The sequence below is a fragment of the Electrona antarctica genome, assembly GCF_951216825.1.
Source record: "Electrona antarctica genome assembly, chromosome: 12".
Taxonomy (NCBI): Eukaryota; Metazoa; Chordata; class Actinopteri; order Myctophiformes; family Myctophidae; genus Electrona; species Electrona antarctica.
In genome coordinates, this window is record NC_136793.1 from 19,976,837 (window position 1) to 19,996,530 (window position 19,694).

The 19,694-nt window shown below is 42.8% G+C and overlaps 1 protein-coding gene across 2 annotated transcripts; it reads left to right on the forward strand.

Annotated features, from left to right (window-relative positions):
• Positions 1-11,115: 11,115 nt before the first annotated feature.
• Positions 11,116-19,437, forward strand: LOC306933905 (G-rich sequence factor 1-like). Of its 2 annotated transcripts, none has more exons than XM_079516274.1 (13): positions 11,116-11,560; positions 11,971-12,169; positions 12,539-12,694; positions 13,514-13,635; positions 14,046-14,244; positions 14,621-14,779; positions 15,599-15,733; positions 15,845-15,983; positions 16,754-17,097; positions 17,367-17,452; positions 18,080-18,215; positions 19,036-19,087; positions 19,207-19,437. In XM_079516274.1, exons 1-13 carry the CDS (start codon positions 11,354-11,356, stop codon positions 19,208-19,210), a joined length of 1,938 nt encoding a protein of 645 aa, XP_079372400.1. In that variant the 5' UTR covers positions 11,116-11,353; the 3' UTR covers positions 19,211-19,437. The 2 variants fall into 2 exon arrangements, with proteins under 2 accessions (XP_079372400.1, XP_079372401.1); XM_079516275.1 differs by having other exon boundaries at positions 11,116-11,559; positions 12,003-12,169.
• Positions 19,438-19,694: the final 257 nt, after the last annotated feature.

Consider the following 19,694-nt stretch of genomic DNA (forward strand, 5'->3'; position numbering starts at 1 on the left):
AATGATGATGATGATGATTTTGATTGATTGATTTTGATTGAAATATTTATTAACAGTTTGCAGAATTACAGTACATTTCAAGCACAAACTCAATACAAAGACTGTTAACTGTGAGTGGACGACCCAATTAAGCATTACACTTGTTTACAAGAGGGTCCACCATGTTCAATTCATCAAAACATTTAGAGACGTACAAATAGACACTTCTATATAGGCAAAGAACAGAACAGATCATGAATTCATGATGATGATGATGATGATGATGATGAGGAGGATGATGATAATGATGATGATGATGATGATGATGATGATGATGATGATGATGATGATGATGGTTTGATGAATTGAATACACAAGACCTCAATTATGGAAACAAACCATAGTGCTTTCTTGGGTTTAATCACTTTAGAACTGTACTCTTTGTAAACTGTTAATAAAGTATTGAAACAATCAATCAATCAATCAATCAATCAATCAAAAGGTTGGTGATAACAACAACACACGCATACGCACACGCACACACGAACACGCACACACACACACACACACACACACACACACACACACACACACACACACACACACACACACACATACACACACACACACACACACACACACACACACACACACACACACACACACACACACACACACACACACTGTTGAGTGTTTGGAGTTGGAGTTGTCAAATTAGATTTGCATAAATTTGCCATCTTGTTTCTTTATATTGTTCGTTTCCCTACATTGGGCTGTTCTAATGTGACATGTCTCAATAATAATGAGAAATAGGAATACTGTATGACAATATGTAGCCTATATATTGTGTTTAAATATTGTAGTTTAGTTTGTGATGTGTGTCCTGTTATTATTGAGTGACATACCGTAGTCATGGCCCTTTGATCACTGTGGTAGATTAAGCAAAAGTTACACCTGAGGGCAAATGTTCCAAATTGTCTGGTAACATATAGGAGCAGATGCACAGTGACAAGAGCATCTCACAGCCACACTTGAATGTGCAGTGACTTCACTTGAGTGACAGCGGTGTGTCACAGCAGGGTTTTTAAGACGTTTTCTCAAGAAGGCAAGGGTTGATTAAGATTCGTGGAGGCCCTGGGCCACACTATTCAAGGCATGTGTGGGTCATTGGGTCAAGACTCGAGACTATCGATTTACAATCAGTATATACACATGTTGGTCACACATTATAGTCAGACAACCTGTACTGCATAGGCTGGGGCATATTTGAGCAATCGGCCTTGCGGCCCTGGGGCTGCAGGTAGTCAAAGGGGCTGCAGCCTGCAGGTATCAAAGTGGCTCGGTCCAAAAACCAGGTTGCTGGTCTGGAAGTGTATAGGCCTACTGTCAGCCAGCAGATGGTAGCAGAGGACAGGGAGAACTAAGGCCTGTGTATGGATCTGGATACTGGGGACTTTCGCTTCTGATATTCCAGTCCCTTATTTGGTCTTTTCCCCACTGGATTATGGAGGCCAATCCAATTTTAGCATAGAAAGACTGCCCTTGTGATAATGACACATGGATTCAATGATAATAATGAAAAAACAAAGTGACAGGTTGTTCACCTATTCATTCGCTGCACTCTTCTAGTAATATGCAAAATTCTTCTTAGTTCTTTCAACAAAAACTTGTTGAAAGAAAGTCAATATTTCACGAGTTTGCTTAAACTATATTATACTCTCATCTCATGGTGCGAGTAGCATCCACCGATCCACGCCTCTAGATGGCGGTAGACAAAACATATTCACTTCTTAGTGACCAGAGGACCAAGGAGGAGGAGGACTCATATCCATAGACCAATGATCTGGGAGGACTGGCAGCAGCTCCGTTCCGTCAGCAGAAGACTCCCTGTTTATGAGCTAGCAGATATAAGGTTTCCGGTTGCCTTCAGAATAAGATCATAGTAATTAATGTTTTAAAAGACACATTTATTTATAAAAAAATCCCATGTGAAGTGAGGGGCGCTCTTATCATCATACATCATCACAGTCTGGCCAATCACAATTTGCGTAGGCTACTCACTTTTTATCCTCAAGTCCAATCCAGCTAATCACTTCTTGTGGCGTCCTCAATTTTCTGTCCTCACTTTTTGAGGGGCACCAGCTTTTAGTGTATGTGCACAAACTTTGTCCTACACAAACATTAAATTCCCATTGACAATGACGTCATAGTGTCTATTTTACGTCATGATGATGTACAAGGATAAGAGGGCCCCTCACTTCACACAGGTGTGATTTCTATCCTCAATACATACATTGATCAGCCAATCAAATCATCGATATGGGGTGCTCAGCCAATCAAACCATCGCTATGGGGTACACAAAGCTGGGCATAGCAAAAATACATTTGATGTATGTAATATTATTATTTTTTTAATGGTTTTTTTTGTGGCTTTCGCCTTTATTTTATATTTTTTATGGAGGGACAGACAGTAGGCTGACAGGAAATGGGGAGAGAGATGGGGGGAAGACATGCAGTAAAGGCCTGTTCTGACATCACGATTATGTTCTGACATCTGCATAGACTCCATATTTGGGCATGCCTGACAAAGAACTCAATATATGGGCATAATAGGGAAACAGATAATAACTGGGTGGGTCATTCATTTCCAACTTGCATCGTTCCAGTGCCCAACGGGCACCGCTCTAATATCTTTAAAGGCTCAGAGTCTCTGTGTGTACATCTGTACTCCATGTAACTGGAGAACCGTTCCTCCCACAACTTCAAATTCACCACACGCGTTCCACACCACCACAGGGAGTGCAGTGCCCAGCCTTGAGTTGGTCGGACCCATGGTTGTCCAGAAACGCCACAAAAGGCCTCTGCCCATGCAGGCTCTGGACATGGGCCCTAGATCTCCATATATGGAGCTGGCCTGTTCTGACATCTGCATAGACTCCATATTTGGGCATGCCTGACAAATAACTCCAAATATAGGAATAAAGGGACACAGAGAGACAGATACAGAAATCGCCATATATTGGCATAAAGGGGACACAGACAGATGGGTGGAACGGGTACTCCGATACGGGTACAACGTAGCCGGGTGGGGCATGGATCTCCAACTTCCATCGTTACCGACTCAATGCTCTACAGCCGGGCACCGGTCTAGTATGCGCCAATGTGTCTGTAATCCACGTAACTCTGGAACCGTTCACCCCACCGACTTCAATTCGACACATTCCACACCACCACAGATAGTGCAGTGCCCAGCCTTGAGTCGGTCGGACCCACGGTTGTCCAGAACCGCCACAAAAGGCCTGTGCCCAGACTCCATACTCCGGACCCTTTTCGCAGACGGTAAGCCTGTTACGTCATTTCCTGTGTTGCCTGTATGCTGCCTGGCGGCTGTGTTGTCAGCAGCACGAACGGCAAACATTATTGTACTGCGCTGCTGTGATTCAGATATACGCTATCACTGTTGATTATCCTACTTTGTGGCTGTTGGTTGTTTGGCGGAACGACCGTCTCTTTCTGTCGGCTTGGCCGAGCGATTGCGATGGCTTTCTACCACAACCACCACCCCCTCCCTCCCGGCAGGTTCGCCTCTCGCTCTAGCCCTCTCTCCTGCGCCGTATGCAATATGTATAGTTACACCCCTGACGCCTTTGTTGCTTCGGACGTGTGTAACAAGTGCAGCCTGTTTGCGGTGCTGGAGGCGAGGCTCAGCGAGTTGGAAACAATCCTGGCTAGCGGACCGCTGGCTAGGGTTGTTTCCGCTAGTAGCGGTGCAAACGGTAGCCTAGCCCCCGCTCACACACACACACACACACAGCCACGGGACCAAGGCGGCTGGGTGGTTGCTACTGGTCGGAAGCGTAGAAGTAAACATAAGCACACGGGACACCAACCACTTCACGTTTCAAACAGCTTCTCCCCACTCGCTGCTACACCCGTTGAGTGTGACAGTGAGACTTCAGTTCCACTTGATGGCACGCAACGGCGTCGTGTCATTAAGAACACAACTCTGGTTATCGGTAGCTCCATAATGAGAAACGTGAAATTAAAGACTCCAGGAACCATAGTCAAATGCATCCCCGGGGCCAGAGCGGGCGACATCGAATCAAATCTGAAACTTATTGCTAAAAGTAAATGTAATCGTTATGATAGGATTGTAATCCACTGCGGAGGCAATGACACACGACTTCGGAAATCTGAGATTACGAAGATAAATGTTGAGTCAGTCTGCACATACGCAAAGACAATGTCGGACTCCGTAATTTTCTCTGGTCCCCTGCCAAACATGATTAATGATGACATGTTTGGCCGTATGAGACAACTCAACCGCTGGTTGTCTAGGTGGTGTCCAGATAATAACGTGAGCTTTATAAATCATTGGGAAACCTTTGAGGGGAATACTGGTCTGATAGAGAGAGACGGCATACATCCAACTTGGGACGGTGCAAAGCTCATCTCTAGAAATATGGACTATTTTATAGATTCATTATGACCACCCAGAGTTGGGACCAGGAAGCAGAGTTGCAGTCCTACACAGCTCTCTGTGCTTCCTCCAGTGCAGCCACCTACCCCACCTATCCTACAAAATAGAACTATTCAAACTATACAAAATAGAACTATACAAACTATACAGTCTATACAAACTATACAGTCTCTGTACAGGCTGAACAAACCATATAGGCTGAACAAACCAAAGGAAATAGGAGCTGTACACACAAACTTGATACAAATCAAGACCAATACAGTAGTACCACAAAATACAAATATCAAATGTGGATTTCTAAATATTAGATCTCTACGCAAAAAAGGAACACTGGTAAATGAAATCATATCAGACAATAGTCTTGACTTATTTTGTCTGACTGAAACGTGGCTGGGTGAGCAAGAATATGTCAGTTTAAATACAGCCACCCCACCAAGTCACACCAATGCCCATATCCCCAGAGACAATGGTAAAATTGGAGGTGGAGTTGCTGCCATCTTCAATTCAAGCCTAACAATTAGTCCTAGAGCCAAAGCCACCTACAAATCATTTGAAAGCTTGACTCTCAACCTTTCACACCCAAGCTGGAAATCAATACAGCCCCTAATAGTCATTACAGTGTACCGCCCTCCCGGCGCTTACACACTATTTCTATCTGAGTTCTCTGAACTTTTATCAAGTCTAGTCCTTGAGTCTAATAAAATCATCGTAATCGGTGATCTAAATATTCACGCGGACATAGGAACTGATAGCCTAAATAGAGCATTCATCTCATTGATTGACTCAATCGGTTTCTCTCAGTGTGTAGATAAACCTACCCACATTCTCAACCATACCCTTGACCTCATTCTGGTCTATGGTATTACAATAGAGCACCTCATAGTTTTCCCACAAAATCGTGACCTCTCTGACCATTATCTGATAACTTTCGATTTTACATTAATGGATTATACACCACTGGACAAAAATGTCCTCGGCAGAAGTATATCCGAGAGCGCTGTAAATAAGTTCAAGGAAACAATTCCATCAGCCATCAACTCGGTATATTTCAACAAAATAGAAGACCCGCACACCTATAGTCCTTCTCAAATCGATCACCTTGTTGATAGTGTCACAAGCTCATTTCAAATGACACTTGACTCTGTCGCTCCCCTGAAAAGGAAAGTAATAAAGCAACAAAGGCTAGCCCCATGGTACAACTCGGAAACTAGAAATCTCAAGCGAACGTCTCGCAAACTTGAAAAAATATGGCGCTCAACCAAACGGAAAGAATCGTGTATAGCCTGGCAGAACAGCCTCAAAATATACAAAAAGGCCCTCGACAATGCCAGAGCCACCTATTATTCATCCCTAATAGAGGAAAACAAAAGTAACCCTAAGTTCCTTTTTGACACTCTGGCGAAACTGACAAAAAGTAATGATTCCACTGATCCACGTATCCCTACAACTCTCAATAGTAACGATTTCATGAGTTTCTTCAATGGCAAAATAGGAACTATCAGAGATCAAATTGATCTACAACTACTCTCAGCCCCCACTGGACTGCCCCCAAATATGGTGGTCCCAGAGATGGCTGCACACCCAAATATATATATGGACAGGTTCTCCCCAATCGAGCTCTCTGAGTTCACTTCAATGATAACCTCCTCAAAATCAACGACATGTCCCCTGGATCCAGTTCCAACTAGATTACTCAAAGAGGTCCTGCCCCCGGTTGGTACATCCCTGCTCAATATGATCAATATGTCCCTGGTGACAGGCTACGTGCCACAATCCTTTAAGGTAGCTGTAATCAAACCACTTCTCAAAAAGCCTACTCTTGACTCAGGCATTCTAGCTAACTATAGACCCATATCAAACCTTCCATTTCTCTCCAAAATCCTCGAGAAAGCAGTCGCCAAACAGTTATGTGACTTTCTACATAACAACAATATATTCGAAGGCTTTCAGTCAGGCTTCAGAGCTAACCACAGCACTGAGACGGCATTGCTGAGAGTTTCAAATGACCTCCTGACTGCAGCAGATAATAACCTCCTCTCTGTACTGGTATTACTGGACCTTAGTGCTGCATTCGACACTATTGACCACCACATCCTGCTACAGAGACTGGAGCACCTGGTTGGCATCAAGGATGTCGCACTGAAATGGTTCGAGTCCTATCTGTCTGACCGATTTCAGTTTGTTAATGTCAATGACGGATCCTCAACACGTGAAAAGGTCAAATACGGAGTTCCACAAGGCTCTGTGCTTGGACCAATACTTTTCTCTTTATATATGCTCCCTCTGGGTAACATCATCAGGGAACACTCTATAGATTTCCACTGTTACGCGGACGACACTCAACTATATCTATCGATGAAACCGAACGAAACGGACCAACTAGTCAAACTTCAAGCATGTCTTAAAGACATAAAGAGTTGGATGACCCGTAATTACCTACTCCTCAACTCTGACAAAACGGAAGTTATCATTATTGGCCCTAAGCCCCTAAGAGACAAACTAGCCGACGAGAACTTTTTCCTAGATGGCATTACCTTGGCCTCCAAGGCCACTGTAAAGAATCTGGGAGTTGTCTTTGATCAAGATATGTCCTTCAAATCTCACATCAAACAAATCTCAAAGACTGCCTTTTTTCACCTGCGTAATATTGCAAAGGTTAGGCACATCCTGTCCAAAAATGACGCAGAAAAACTTGTCCACGCATTTGTTACCTCAAGGCTGGACTACTGCAACTCGCTATTGTCAGGCTGCCCAAGTAAGTCTCTGAAAAGCCTACAGCTAGTTCAAAATGCTGCGGCGCGTGTGCTAACAGGTACCAGAAGAAGAGACCATATCACTCCTTCACTGGCCTCTCTACACTGGCTCCCGGTTAAATACAGAATAGAGTTCAAAATTCTTCTCCTCACCTACAAAGCTCTCAATGGTCAGGCACCACAATATCTCAAAGAACTCATCGATCCCTACAAACCAAATAGAACAACAGTGCGTTTACAGTATGCAAATATGCTTACTGTCCCAAAAATATCAAAAGTTACAATAGGAGGCAGGGCATTTAGGTCCCAGGCACCTCAGCTGTGGAACCTTCTCCCGGCTTCGGTCCGTGGGGCTGACACGCTCTGCACATTCAAGACTAGGTTGAAAACCTTTCTCTATGACAAAGCCTATAGCTAGACTTGTCTCCAGTACTCACTCACCCGATAGTCATAAGGGTGAGAACTGAGTAAGGGGAACCTCCCACCAAACCCCGCACCTGTGCTGTGTGTGTCTGCTAAATACCATGATTGTACATTGTTTGTGTGGGTTTGTCTCCCAGCAGTGCTTGTAATATACACCGTATAGGCTCCAGTAAGGCCTGCCACTAATCCAACTCCTTCCCCGGAGTCTCTTTTTGTCCTCCACTTCACAGTTCCGTGGACCTCTAATATTTAACCCCCAACTGACTGCCGAGTGTGACCGTGGACCAGGCCACTTCACGGAGCCCAGCAGTCTCCCAGCAGTGCTTGTAATATACACTGTATAGGCTCCAGTAAGGCCTGCCACTAACCCAACATCCGGGGAATCCTTCCCCGGAGTCTCTTTTTGTCCTCCACTTCGCAGTTCCGTGGACCTCTAATATTAACCCCCAACTGACTGCCGAGTGTGACCATGGACCAGGCCACTTCACGGAGCCCAGCAGTCTCCCAGCAGTGCTTGTAATATACACTGTATAGGCTCCAGTAAGGCCTGCCACTAACCCAACATCCGGGGAATCCTTCCCCGGAGTCTCTTTTTGTCCTCCACTTCGCAGTTCCGTGGACCTCTAATATTAACCCCTAACTGACTGCCGAGTGTGACCGTGGACCAGGCCACTTCATGGAGCCCACCAGAAGTGTGACCGTGGACCCGGCCTCACAGTGCACGACCTGGACCAGATGTGGACCAGGCCCCTCCATGGAGCCCACCCTGTCTATCTCTCTTCTATTCTTTCTTCCTATTCCCCTCTACCCCCCCCCCCCCCCCCCCCCCCCCCCCCGACACGGTCGAGGCAGATGGCCGCCCACCCTAGAGTCGGGTTCTGCCTGACGTTTCTTCCTAAAGGGGAGTTTTTCGTTACCATTGTCGTAATATTGCTTGCTCTGGGTGGATCTTTGTTGGTTGTAAAGTGTCTTGAGACAACTTGTTGTGATTTGACACTTTAATAAAATTGAATTGAATTGAATTGAATTGAATATTTGGGCATGCCTGACAAATAACTCCATATATGAGCATATAAGGGACTGTAAGAGTGCCGAGCGGCCAAGGCGATAAATGAGTAGAGAACAGTCCAGGGCACCTTCAATAAGGCTTTATTTCTTCCATTTTTTTCAATCACTTTGACAGTCAAATACAATGCAACCTGTCATCATCTGGGTTAGAAACAACTGACTCCCTTTTATAGGGTGGGGACCCATTACCTGGTTGGTCCATACCATTCCCCAGGTAACAATAACAATATTCCCCACTCTAGAATCACACAATGCCATTTTACATAAACCTACTACATATATATGCACCCTCAATACCTATTCACAGTTAGCATTTAGCATAGAAATATATACACAACCCATACATGATTACATTCATTATAGTCCTTCCCAGTCTCCCCTTCTATCCATCTCCCACTTGGTGTCACCCTCCCGGAACTATAAAAGGGGTGCCTGTACCCAGAGGGAACCCATTTGCCCGAACACCACCCTGAAAGGAGGATGAGAATAAACAGAGGTAAGTTTAGACATCAGAGATTTACATTCCTTCTTCACTAGTCTTCTCATTATACTGGTCAATTAGAAAGTATGCTGTCTTATTTATTCCTAAACTAATGTGCCTCTATCTGTTCATTTGTAGGTGTATGATGAGATCGGCACGTCCGCCCCTTCAAGAATCACAGACAACTCAGTGTCCCCCCTGCATAACCCTGAGCTGCCCACACCCCCCCTTAGCTTCAATAAATGCATTTGTTACAATTTGTGTCCTTATTTACATTATACCATACATGTAGAATTGGGTTAGCATATGCATTAGGTATAGTAACGGCGTCCGCCGTTACAGGGACACAGACATAACTAGAACTGCACTCTGTCGAGTGCCTACTTGCTTGTTGCACACAAGTAGGCCATAAATGGCCTACTAGTGCGCAAGCAGAGCGCGCAAGTACTGTTGACCGCTACAAACTGTCAAATCTCAGCTTCTCTCTGAAAGAACGTTTGAAATATTGAATTATTAGGCTTAGCTATTTGCTACGTACCTAGTTTTTGGAGGTAAAAAGTAGTATTGTGAAGTATGGTAAACGTATATGTCGATCAGTGTCGGGTGGATTAAAGGAAATGCCTCTATGTATATGTACCGTATATGTAATTTGTAAGTTGATTAGCGGTATACTGTGGTTACTTTGCGCCCCTTTTGATGCGTATGTATCGTCCCAGCATATGACGTCAGGGTATAACTGGTATAATTAGCTCTCAATGATGACGTAATAAAGATGTGGATTAAAGGACCCAATGCCAGGGTGTAATTGGTTTTCGATGGTGACGTAAGGACGATATGTTTTAGTGTCGGGAGGATTAAAGGTAATGCCCCCATGTATACATGTATGTAATATGACACCACTGCCATATCAAGCACAAGTAGTCATTACTCATACGCATGAGTGACGGCTTTCGATGGTGACGTATATGTCGATCAGTGTCGGGTGGATTAAAGGAAATGCCTCTATGTACAGTATATGTATATGTAATTTGTAAATTGATTAGCGGTATACTGTGGTTACTTTGCGCCCCGTTTGATGCGTATGTATCGTCCCAGCATATGACGTCAGGGTATAACTGGTATAACTAGCTCTTAATGATGACATAATAAAGATGTGGATTAAAGGACCCAATGCCAGAGTGTAATTGGTTTTCGATGGTGACGTAATGACGATATGTTTTAGTGTCTGGAGGATTAAAGGTAATGCCCCTATGTATATGTAATCTGGCACCACTGCCGTATCAGGCACAAGTAGTCATTATGTCATATGCTGGGACGGCGCATACGCATCGAACATCGCCCTGGACGAAACTAGTAGCCTACTTGCGCGCTCTGCTTGCGCAAGTAATAACTGGGTGGGGCATGTATTTCCAACTTGCATCGTTCCCAGTTGGCCAGTGCCAAACTGGCACCGCTCTAGTACAAATATAAAATACTAATATTTATACTTTGTATCCATTTAGTGCTGACATCATGCTAATTAGAACTCCATATATGGATATAGAGTAGACGACTGGCGTCGTCATCGTGACAAGCATCCAGCCAGAAGCCCTATATAGAGTGGTTTATATTGCCCTTGAGTTCAGATCAGATGCAAGCAGCTACTACGCCCGCCCTTGTCGTGAGAGACTCCATCGCCTTCTGTATGAATGAGTCAGGAGGATATTTGGCCTTAGAACCCAGTCCCAGATATCTCTGCATATTGGCCTTACAACCCACTGATATCGTCGTGTCAGGGGTCTGACCACTGCGGCGGGTTCTAGACTCGGACACCAGTCCCCATTTGAGTAGTGTTGAATACTCTTATTTTGGAGAGGTCGTCCACCGGAAGTCTTACATCTTATATCTGCTGACGGAACACTGCTCTGATACTGAGGAGAACACCAAGGGCAGCAATGTGCCGGAAGGCATCCAGTCTGCCGGAAATCACAAGAAGAAGAAGAAGAAGAAGAAGAAGAACACTGCTCTGATACTAGGCAGCACACATGCTGTCACTGCCCTTGAAGGACTAAAAACTAAAAGTCTGTTTCTGTTAGCTTACAAGTTTAGTTTAATAGCCAGCTTCTATGTGTATGTAAAACGTGTCTATCGCTTTCAGCCAGACGTTAATTATCACCTTCTTACGCTAACATGTCTGGTAACGGTAAAGCTTTGTTTTTATTGAGTCGGTGTGTCGCAGCCAGGCCCATGACGCTGCAGTGGAAGGCAAGTGTGTTGGCCCGATCGTGTCACCAGCATCAACACCGTAAATGGATCATCTCCAAACTGACTCCATCAATGCAGAGCCTCTCTGCACTGTCTTCATTGAGAATAACTCAACGCAGCCTTTGTACCAAGGTTTGTAGTTCCGTAAAACCAACAGCCAAAAACCTAATCGTATGCACAGTGAACTCGATAAACGCGATTACAACTGCAACCCGCAACCTGTACTACTGTATAATGCCATATGCCGGGGATTCGAACTTGTGGTTCTCCCGGATGAGACTACATTTCTACGGTTCATACAAGGCCATGCCCGCTTTGTAGCACTTATGAACTTAAGGCAGTACTACTTGTCTACCAGTAGGTGTCCTACCTAGCCTACCAGACAGGCGTCTACATTTTCAATTGCAGCTCAGCTGTACAGTAATTTCACTCTTGAGTGTAAATGTAATCACAAATCACAGTTTCAAATAGATACATTGACACATGGACAATTATTTACTGTGTACATATAATATGAATATGTAACATATTCTACTTTACAGGCTGGGACACCCTTTGAAGATGACTACCCACCGGCTGGGACACCCATTGAAGATGACGGGACACCCATTGAAGATGACTACCCACCATTGCCAGCCTACACCCCTCATCCAGAACCAGAGAAAACGGATGTGTTCATTGTTCAGGCCAAAGGGCTCCCATGGACCTGCACAGCTGAAGATCTCATGCAGTTTTTCTCAGGTAAGCATTTATAGCTCATATTTAAAGCCTAGCCTTTTATGAAACAAAAGCTTTGCAGATTGAAAGAGGATAATTCATCCTTGCCCTACAGCTGCAATGTTGGTGAGTTTAATGTCGTTTAATACAAGTAGATCGGAAATTTCAATTTGATCAATGGGCTGTCCATGGAGGGTATTGCAATTCCAGATTCATCCCATTATTAAAAAAAAATCTAGTGTTGCAAATTGCAGCTAATTTAAAGCCCTGTGTTCTGAGTTCCCTGACTGCCCAAGCATTCATTATGACACTCCTTTGGCCCCCTAGTAGGGCCTAGGCAGTGAGTGAGTTGTACCTGTAACAGCACATTGTGTGATCTGCTACTCATTTCAGAATGTACAATTCGTGATGGGGCAAAGGGGGTCCATCTAACTGTGAACAGCCATGGGAAGCCAAACGGTCAGGCCTTCCTTGAGATGGAGACTGAGGAGGATATGAGGAAAGCCTTGGAGAAACACAGAGAGTATCTTGGTCGACGTTATGTTGAAGGTTTGTCATTCAGAACTTTGAACCACATTAACAACCCTGGTGTCCCGATTTTAGGCATTTCATTCTAGTTCAATCGTAGATTAATATATATTTTCTTTTACAAAATTTGCTCACTTTTTGTAAAAAGAAAACAAAAAAAACGTGGTGTTCTGACTTTTAAACCTTGCACGGCATTGCTCGCATAACCAAATGGTTATTAGATTAATCTGTTGCCTAAACCAAAAGCTGAATCATGATTCTGGCTTCAATGACTTCTTGATGGCAAATCAGAGGCTCAGCATCATTTCAGGTTGATTCCCATTTCAGGAAAAACATGGCCTGAAAAGAATTATATGGGAAACGCTGGCTTGTAACTACTTGGATTATAAAAATCACACCTGTGTGAACTGAGTGGTGCAACTGACGTCACATACTAACCATAGCAACCATGCTCATTTTTTTGGTATGAACAAACACGGGTACAAAGCCAGTTGTTGGAGTGGTTTGCACCACTCAAAAAAAATTATTTGCTCAGACATATGACGTAAATTCTCCATGCATTGTCAATGGGAATTTAATGTTTGTGTAAGACGAAAATCTACACTATTTAGCTGAATATAGTATTTAGCTGAATATAGGAGGGGCTAGTGCCGCTCAAAAACCTAGATTAGATTTGATAGTTTTCCCATATTAAATTAATAATATATTTATTTTATTTGACACTATGTCCAATCTACTGAAACTAGCCATTTTAAAGTTCATTATCCAGTCTATTAACTGTGGCATTTTGGATGAGAAATTGTTTTAAACGAAGCATCCTTAGCCTGCCTTGTTCTTCAGTTTTTGAGGTTACAAACATCCAAGCAGAGGCTATTCTGAAGGAACAAGTCCATTTGCCAGCCAGTGATGGGGTGGTACGACTCCGAGGGCTTCCTTTCCAATCCACAGAGCTTTGTACCAAGGTTTGTAGTTCCGTAAAACCAACAGCCAAAAACCTAATCCTATGCACAGTGAACTCTATAAACGCGATTACAACTGCAACCCGCAACCTGTACTACTGTATAATGCCATATGCCGGGGATTCGAACTTGTGGTTCTCCCGGATGAGACTACATTTCTACGGTTCATACAAGGCCATGCCCGCTTTGTAGCACTTATGAACTTAAGGCAGTACTACTTGTCTACCAGTAGGTGTCCTACCTAGCCTACCAGACAGGCGTCTACATTTTCAATTGCAGCTCAGCTGTACAGTAATTTCACTCTTGAGTGTAAATGTAATCACAAATCACAGTTTCAAATAGATACATTGACACATGGACAATTATTTACTGTGTACATATAATATGAATATGTAACATATTCTACTTTACAGGCTGGGACACCCTTTAAAGATGACTACCCACCGGCTGGGACACCCATTGAAGATGACGGGACACCCATTGAAAATGACTACCCACCATTGCCAGCCTACACCCCTCATCCAGAACCAGAGAAAACGGATGTGTTCATTGTTCAGGCCAAAGGGCTCCCATGGACCTGCACAGCTGAAGATCTCATGCAGTTTTTCTCAGGTAAGCATTTATAGCTCATATTTAAAGCCTAGCCTTTTATGAAACAAAAGCTTTGCAGATTGAAAGAGGATAATTCATCCTTTCCCTACAGCTGCAATGTTGGTGAGTTTAATGTCGTTTAATACAAGTAGATCGGAAATTTCAATTTGATCAATGGGCTGTCCATGGAGGGTATTGCAATTCCAGATTCATCCCATTATAAAAAAAAATCTAGTGTTGCAAACTGCAGCTAATTTAAAGCCCTGTGTTCTGAGTTCCCTGACTGCCCAAGCATTCATCATGACACTCCTTTGGCCCCCTAGTAGGGCCTAGGCAGTGAGTGAGTGAGTGAGTTGTACCTGTAACAGCACATTGTGTGATCTGCTACTCATTTCAGAATGTACAATTCGTGATGGGGCAAAGGGGGTCCATCTAACTGTGAACAGCCATGATGGGAAGCCAAACGGTCAGGCCTTCCTTGAGATGGAGACTGAGGAGGATATGAGGAAAGCCTTGGAGAAACACAGAAAGTATCTTGGTCCACGTTATGTTGAAGGTTTGTCATTCAGAACTTTGAACCACATTAACAACCCTGGTGTCCCGATTTTAGGCATTTCATTCTAGTTCAATCGTAGATTAATATATATTTTCTTTTACAAAATTTGCTCACTTTTTGTAAAAAGAAAACAAAAAAAACGTGTTGTTCTGACTTTTAAACCGTGCACGGCATTGCTCGCATAACCAAATGGTTATTAGATTAATCTGTTGCCTAAACCAAAAGCTGAATCATGATTCTGGCTTCAATGACTTCTTGATGGCAAATCAGAGGCTCAGCATCATTTCAGGTTGATTCCCATTTCAGGAAAAACATGGCCTGAAAAGAATTATATGGGAAACGCTGGCTTGTAACTACTTGGATTATAAAAATCACACCCGTGTGAACTGAGTGGTGCAACTGACGTCACATACTAACCATAGCAACCATGCTCATTTTTTTGGTATGAACAAACACGGGTACAAAGCCAGTTGTTGGAGTGGTTTGCACCACTCAAAAAAAATTATTTGCTCAGACATATGACGTAAATTCTCCATGCATTGTCAATGGGAATTTAATGTTTGTGTAAGACGAAAATCTACACTATTTAGCTGAATATAGTATTTAGCTGAATATAGGAGGGGCTAGCGCCGCTCAAAAACCTAGATTAGATTTGATAGTTTTCCCATATTAAATTAATAATATATTTATTTTATTTGACACTATGTCCAATCTACTGAAACTAGCCATTTTAAAGTTCATTATCCAGTCTATTAACTGTGGCATTTTGGATGAGAAATTGTTTTAAATGAAGCATCCTTAGCCTGCCTTGTTCTTCAGTTTTTGAGGTTACAAACATCCAAGCAGAGGCTATTCTGAAGGAACAAGTCCATTTGCCAGCCAGTGATGGGGTGGTACGACTCCGAGGGCTTCCTTTCCAATCCACAGAGCAAGATATCATGATGTTCTTTGCAGGTAGGTTATCACTGCTCCCATCACTACACAGTGCACACTCAAATACTCACTGTTTTTAACTCTAAGAGCGTAACCAAATGGGCCCGTAAGAGATCTGGCTATGTTTCCCAGGACTGGATATAGTGAATGGCGGGATCACATTGATCCTAGATCGGAGAGGGAGAAGCACAGGGGAGGCATATGTGAAGTTTGTCTCTCAGGACCATGCGAACGATGCCCTCCATAAGAACAGGGATCTCATAGGTACCAGGTAAGTCAACCCAGTACATTACATTATACTACAAATATGCTGACATATCTGCTATTTAACCCAAGAATGTGATCATGAAATATACATTATATCTTCAGACTTACGCTGATAACTACTGCATGTAGCATAATTATCCCCAGAACAAAAGTCCCTTTCTTACCTGGTGAGGACTTTAAATGTACTTTTTGCTCCAATGTCGCTTGCTCAGTAGTCTGGCATATAGCCAGACCAGGGGTGCCGGAGGGGGGGGATCAGAAGGGTCTGAATGTCCCCGCACTATTGGGGGATGACTGGTCTAGTTATTTATTTATTTATTTCTCCCCACAGGCGCCGTTCCCATGTTGTTGCGCAAACTTCGTTTTTATTGGCTGCTCTTGCTACAATCAGTGCAATGTAATTCTGCAGTTGTTCTCTCAACTTGCTTTGGACCATTGTAAGCGCTTTGAGTAAGCGCGTAGTGCTTACTCCCCCCCCCCCCCCCCAAATAGAATGTTCCTGCACTTTTGAGTGACTGACGGCACCACTGAGCCAGACTCATCGGAGATCTCCGCCTACTGTACATGTTTGGCTTATTATCACTTACTAGTCACTACTACGGAGTATAAATTAGACGTTTACTAATTTACTGAGGAATAGTGGTGAATGTTCCAAAACGGCTTTCTTGACTTGATGTACGAGAATAACAACTTTGTTATTTCCATTTGAAATAAGGATTGTTATCCTAATGATTTTTGTTGTTGTTGCATGTAACCTGTTATCAATATTTTCAGATACATTGAGGTGTTCCCAAGCAGTGAGAAGCAGATTACTTTATCTTTGACAGCCCTGTCCTATCAAGCCAGCTCTCGCTCATCCCCAGGAAAGAGTGAGCCTGATAGGCAACTCTATCAAGAGAGCTCTCACCCATTCCCAGGAAAGAGTGAGCCTGATAGGCAACTCTATCAAGCCAGCTCTCGCTCATCCCCAGGAAAGAGTGAGCCTGATAGGCAACTCTATCAAGAGAGCTCTCACCCATTCCCAGGAAAGAGTGAGCCTGATAGGCAACTCTATCAAGAGAGCTCTCACCCATTCCCAGTTAAGATTAACCTGGATAGGCAGCCACAACCCAAGACCGGTGAGTAGTGGTCAGTTGTTTAATAATCATTGCGTGGTGTTAACATACTAGAGCTTTTAAGTCAAGGCACTACGCAAAGAAGATCAAATAGAAATGGTCTTATTTATATTTTGCAGAATGTAAATGGAGTTTGATCTTAAAATTCATAGCCTTGGTTCATGTCACACTTTTTTTCTTGTGTATTTAAGGGAAGGTTTACACATTCGTAATGAATTGAACACATGTGAAAATCATAAATAGATCTAAATTCATGGTGTTTCTTCCATAAGGATCCAATTATAGCTCTCCAATGACGACCCATTATGTACATATGAGAGGCCTCCCCTTCAGAGCTACGGCATCCAACATTGTTCAGGTAAAGAAAGCAACATGGGGCGGCGGTAGCTCAGGGGTAGAGTGGCTGGATAGTAACCGCAAGGTTGCCAGTTTGAACCCGGGCTCCCCCAGAGTGTCCCTGAGCAAAACACTGAACCCTTAATTGCTCCTGATGTGCTGGTTGGTGCCTTGCATGGTTTGCCCCCGCCATCGGTGTATGTGTGTGAATGGGTGAATGTAATGCACAATCTATGTAAAGCGCCTTGGATAAAGGCTATATAAATGCACCATTTAACATCATGAGGTGCGCTCCGGTGGCACATGGACATTTGAACAAACACAATTGGCTGTGTCTGATGGAGGGAAGCTGGCAGGCATGATCAATGATTATATTGTCAGATAGGGAGTGGGGAGTCTTTGGCCAAATATATGATTAATTAGAGGGTCTTTTCTTGGACATGAAAACATCCCTACTGGACTGACCAGTCAAGGGGAAGTGGGACTAAATTGGGAGAAAAAGGAGTACCATTTAAAACAAAATCGAAAAGCTGAAAAAGGAAAAAAAAAAAAAGATCTTCAAATGCAGTATCGGCATAAAAAAAAAACGCGATGTTCAGATTCTGTTGTTGAAAAGTAAGACATCTAGACTTGTCTTTTTGCCTTTCAGTTCTTCTATCCAGTAGCTCTAAGCAAGATCCTTATTGAACATGGTCCAGATGGAAGACAAAGTGGGGAAGCTGATGTGTACTTTTTATGCCACGAGGATGCAGTCTCAGCCATGTCCAGGGACAAGGCGCATATGGGTACGTATATCAATTTATATATCATTTATATATCAATTTAGGTGATCATAAGGAACTACTGTTGTTGGATTACAGCCTGTAGTGATATCTGGTTTTCACAACGCAGCTTTGGTGTTATGATTTTAAAAATGCTTCTCATTTATTATTGTACTTAATATAATTCAAAGTGCACTGTTATGCAATAAGTTACTTAACCATTGAAAGGACAACTTTAGTTTTTTTTCAACCAAGGTTCATGTTTTAGGTTGTTATTGGAGAAAGTAAAAGATGAGCGTAAATTTTGTTTCATTTGCTGCTTTCTTTCGTTTTAGCGATTTTGTTTTTTTACAACATTTTATAGTGATTTATTTTATTTATTTTTAATTTACTATAGTCCTACTACTAGACCCCATAAAATTACATCTGGCCACAAAATATCACGGGATCTATTTAATGTCAAGGGGGAGGTGACAAACTGACATATTGAGCCTATACACCCAGTATGGCACCTAAGCTAAAACGGAAGAAAGCAGCAAATGAAAAAAAATGAACACTCATCTTTTACTTTCTCTAATAACAACCTAAAACATGAACCTTGGTTGAAGAAAACAAAAGTTGTCCTTTAACCCTAATTCGCTGTACGTCAAATAGCCGATCTACAAAATCACTGTGAGCTTGTAGATTGCCCATTTCCACAAAATATTTGCCTATTATGACATGCCCAAATAGGAAGGCTAGTGTTCATATGGTAAAAATAAATACATTTGTATGTGAGCAACCCATATGTATCTTTTTTCTGTGCTGGTGTCACATAAAACTTTCCCTCCTTTCCCCTCCTTAGGAGAGCGATACATTGAGTTGTTTCTGAACTCCGGTCAGACGACTCATGAAGGGTGAGAAACGGCCTATACAGTAACATACTTTGTGTTCATGTATCCATACAGTATGTACACTAAACATACAGTATATGTTCTCAGGGGGAGTTTGATCATTGTTTTATTGTCCTTGGCAGGTGAATATGAAACTGCACGACGAGAACAATTCCTATTGCCTGACAAGTGGATATTAACAAACATTCCTGTGTCAAAACAAATGGGAAATGTTTAATGTACGGATATAAATGTGTATATATAAATATCTCTCAGATTAGAAAACAATGCAGGTGTGGTTAATTTGCAGTCCAGCAGTATAAAGCATTACTATGTAACTTTTGTATGAAAATAAAATGTAATTTTGTCCAAAATATCTGTATGACAGAGTATGTTTGTTAATACAATATATAACTTCTATAATTGGGGTGGTTGTATTTGGTCTCTGCTCTTCTATTGAGACATTTAGATCATGTTAATTAAAGGTCTGTCTCACCTAGACAGGATCTGACACAAATTCAATGTATCCCCTGAGCCAGCACGCTATTAGCTCAATGGTAAAATTGTCAGCACAGGAAAATGGGTTAAAATCCAGGGTAGAAAAGGAACATTGCATAGTGCAGCTTTAAGT

Bases quoted from the DNA above. Each gene is read 5' to 3' on its own strand.
- LOC306933905 (XM_079516274.1), top strand. From the start codon at position 11,354: ATGTCTGGTAACGGTAAAGCTTTGTTTTTATTGAGTCGGTGTGTCGCA. The intron at 14,245-14,620 runs GTAAGCATTTAT...TACTCATTTCAG, and splicing joins TCTCATGCAGTTTTTCTCAG to AATGTACAATTCGTGATGGG. The intron at 17,453-18,079 runs GTAAAGAAAGCA...TTTGCCTTTCAG, and splicing joins CGGCATCCAACATTGTTCAG to TTCTTCTATCCAGTAGCTCT.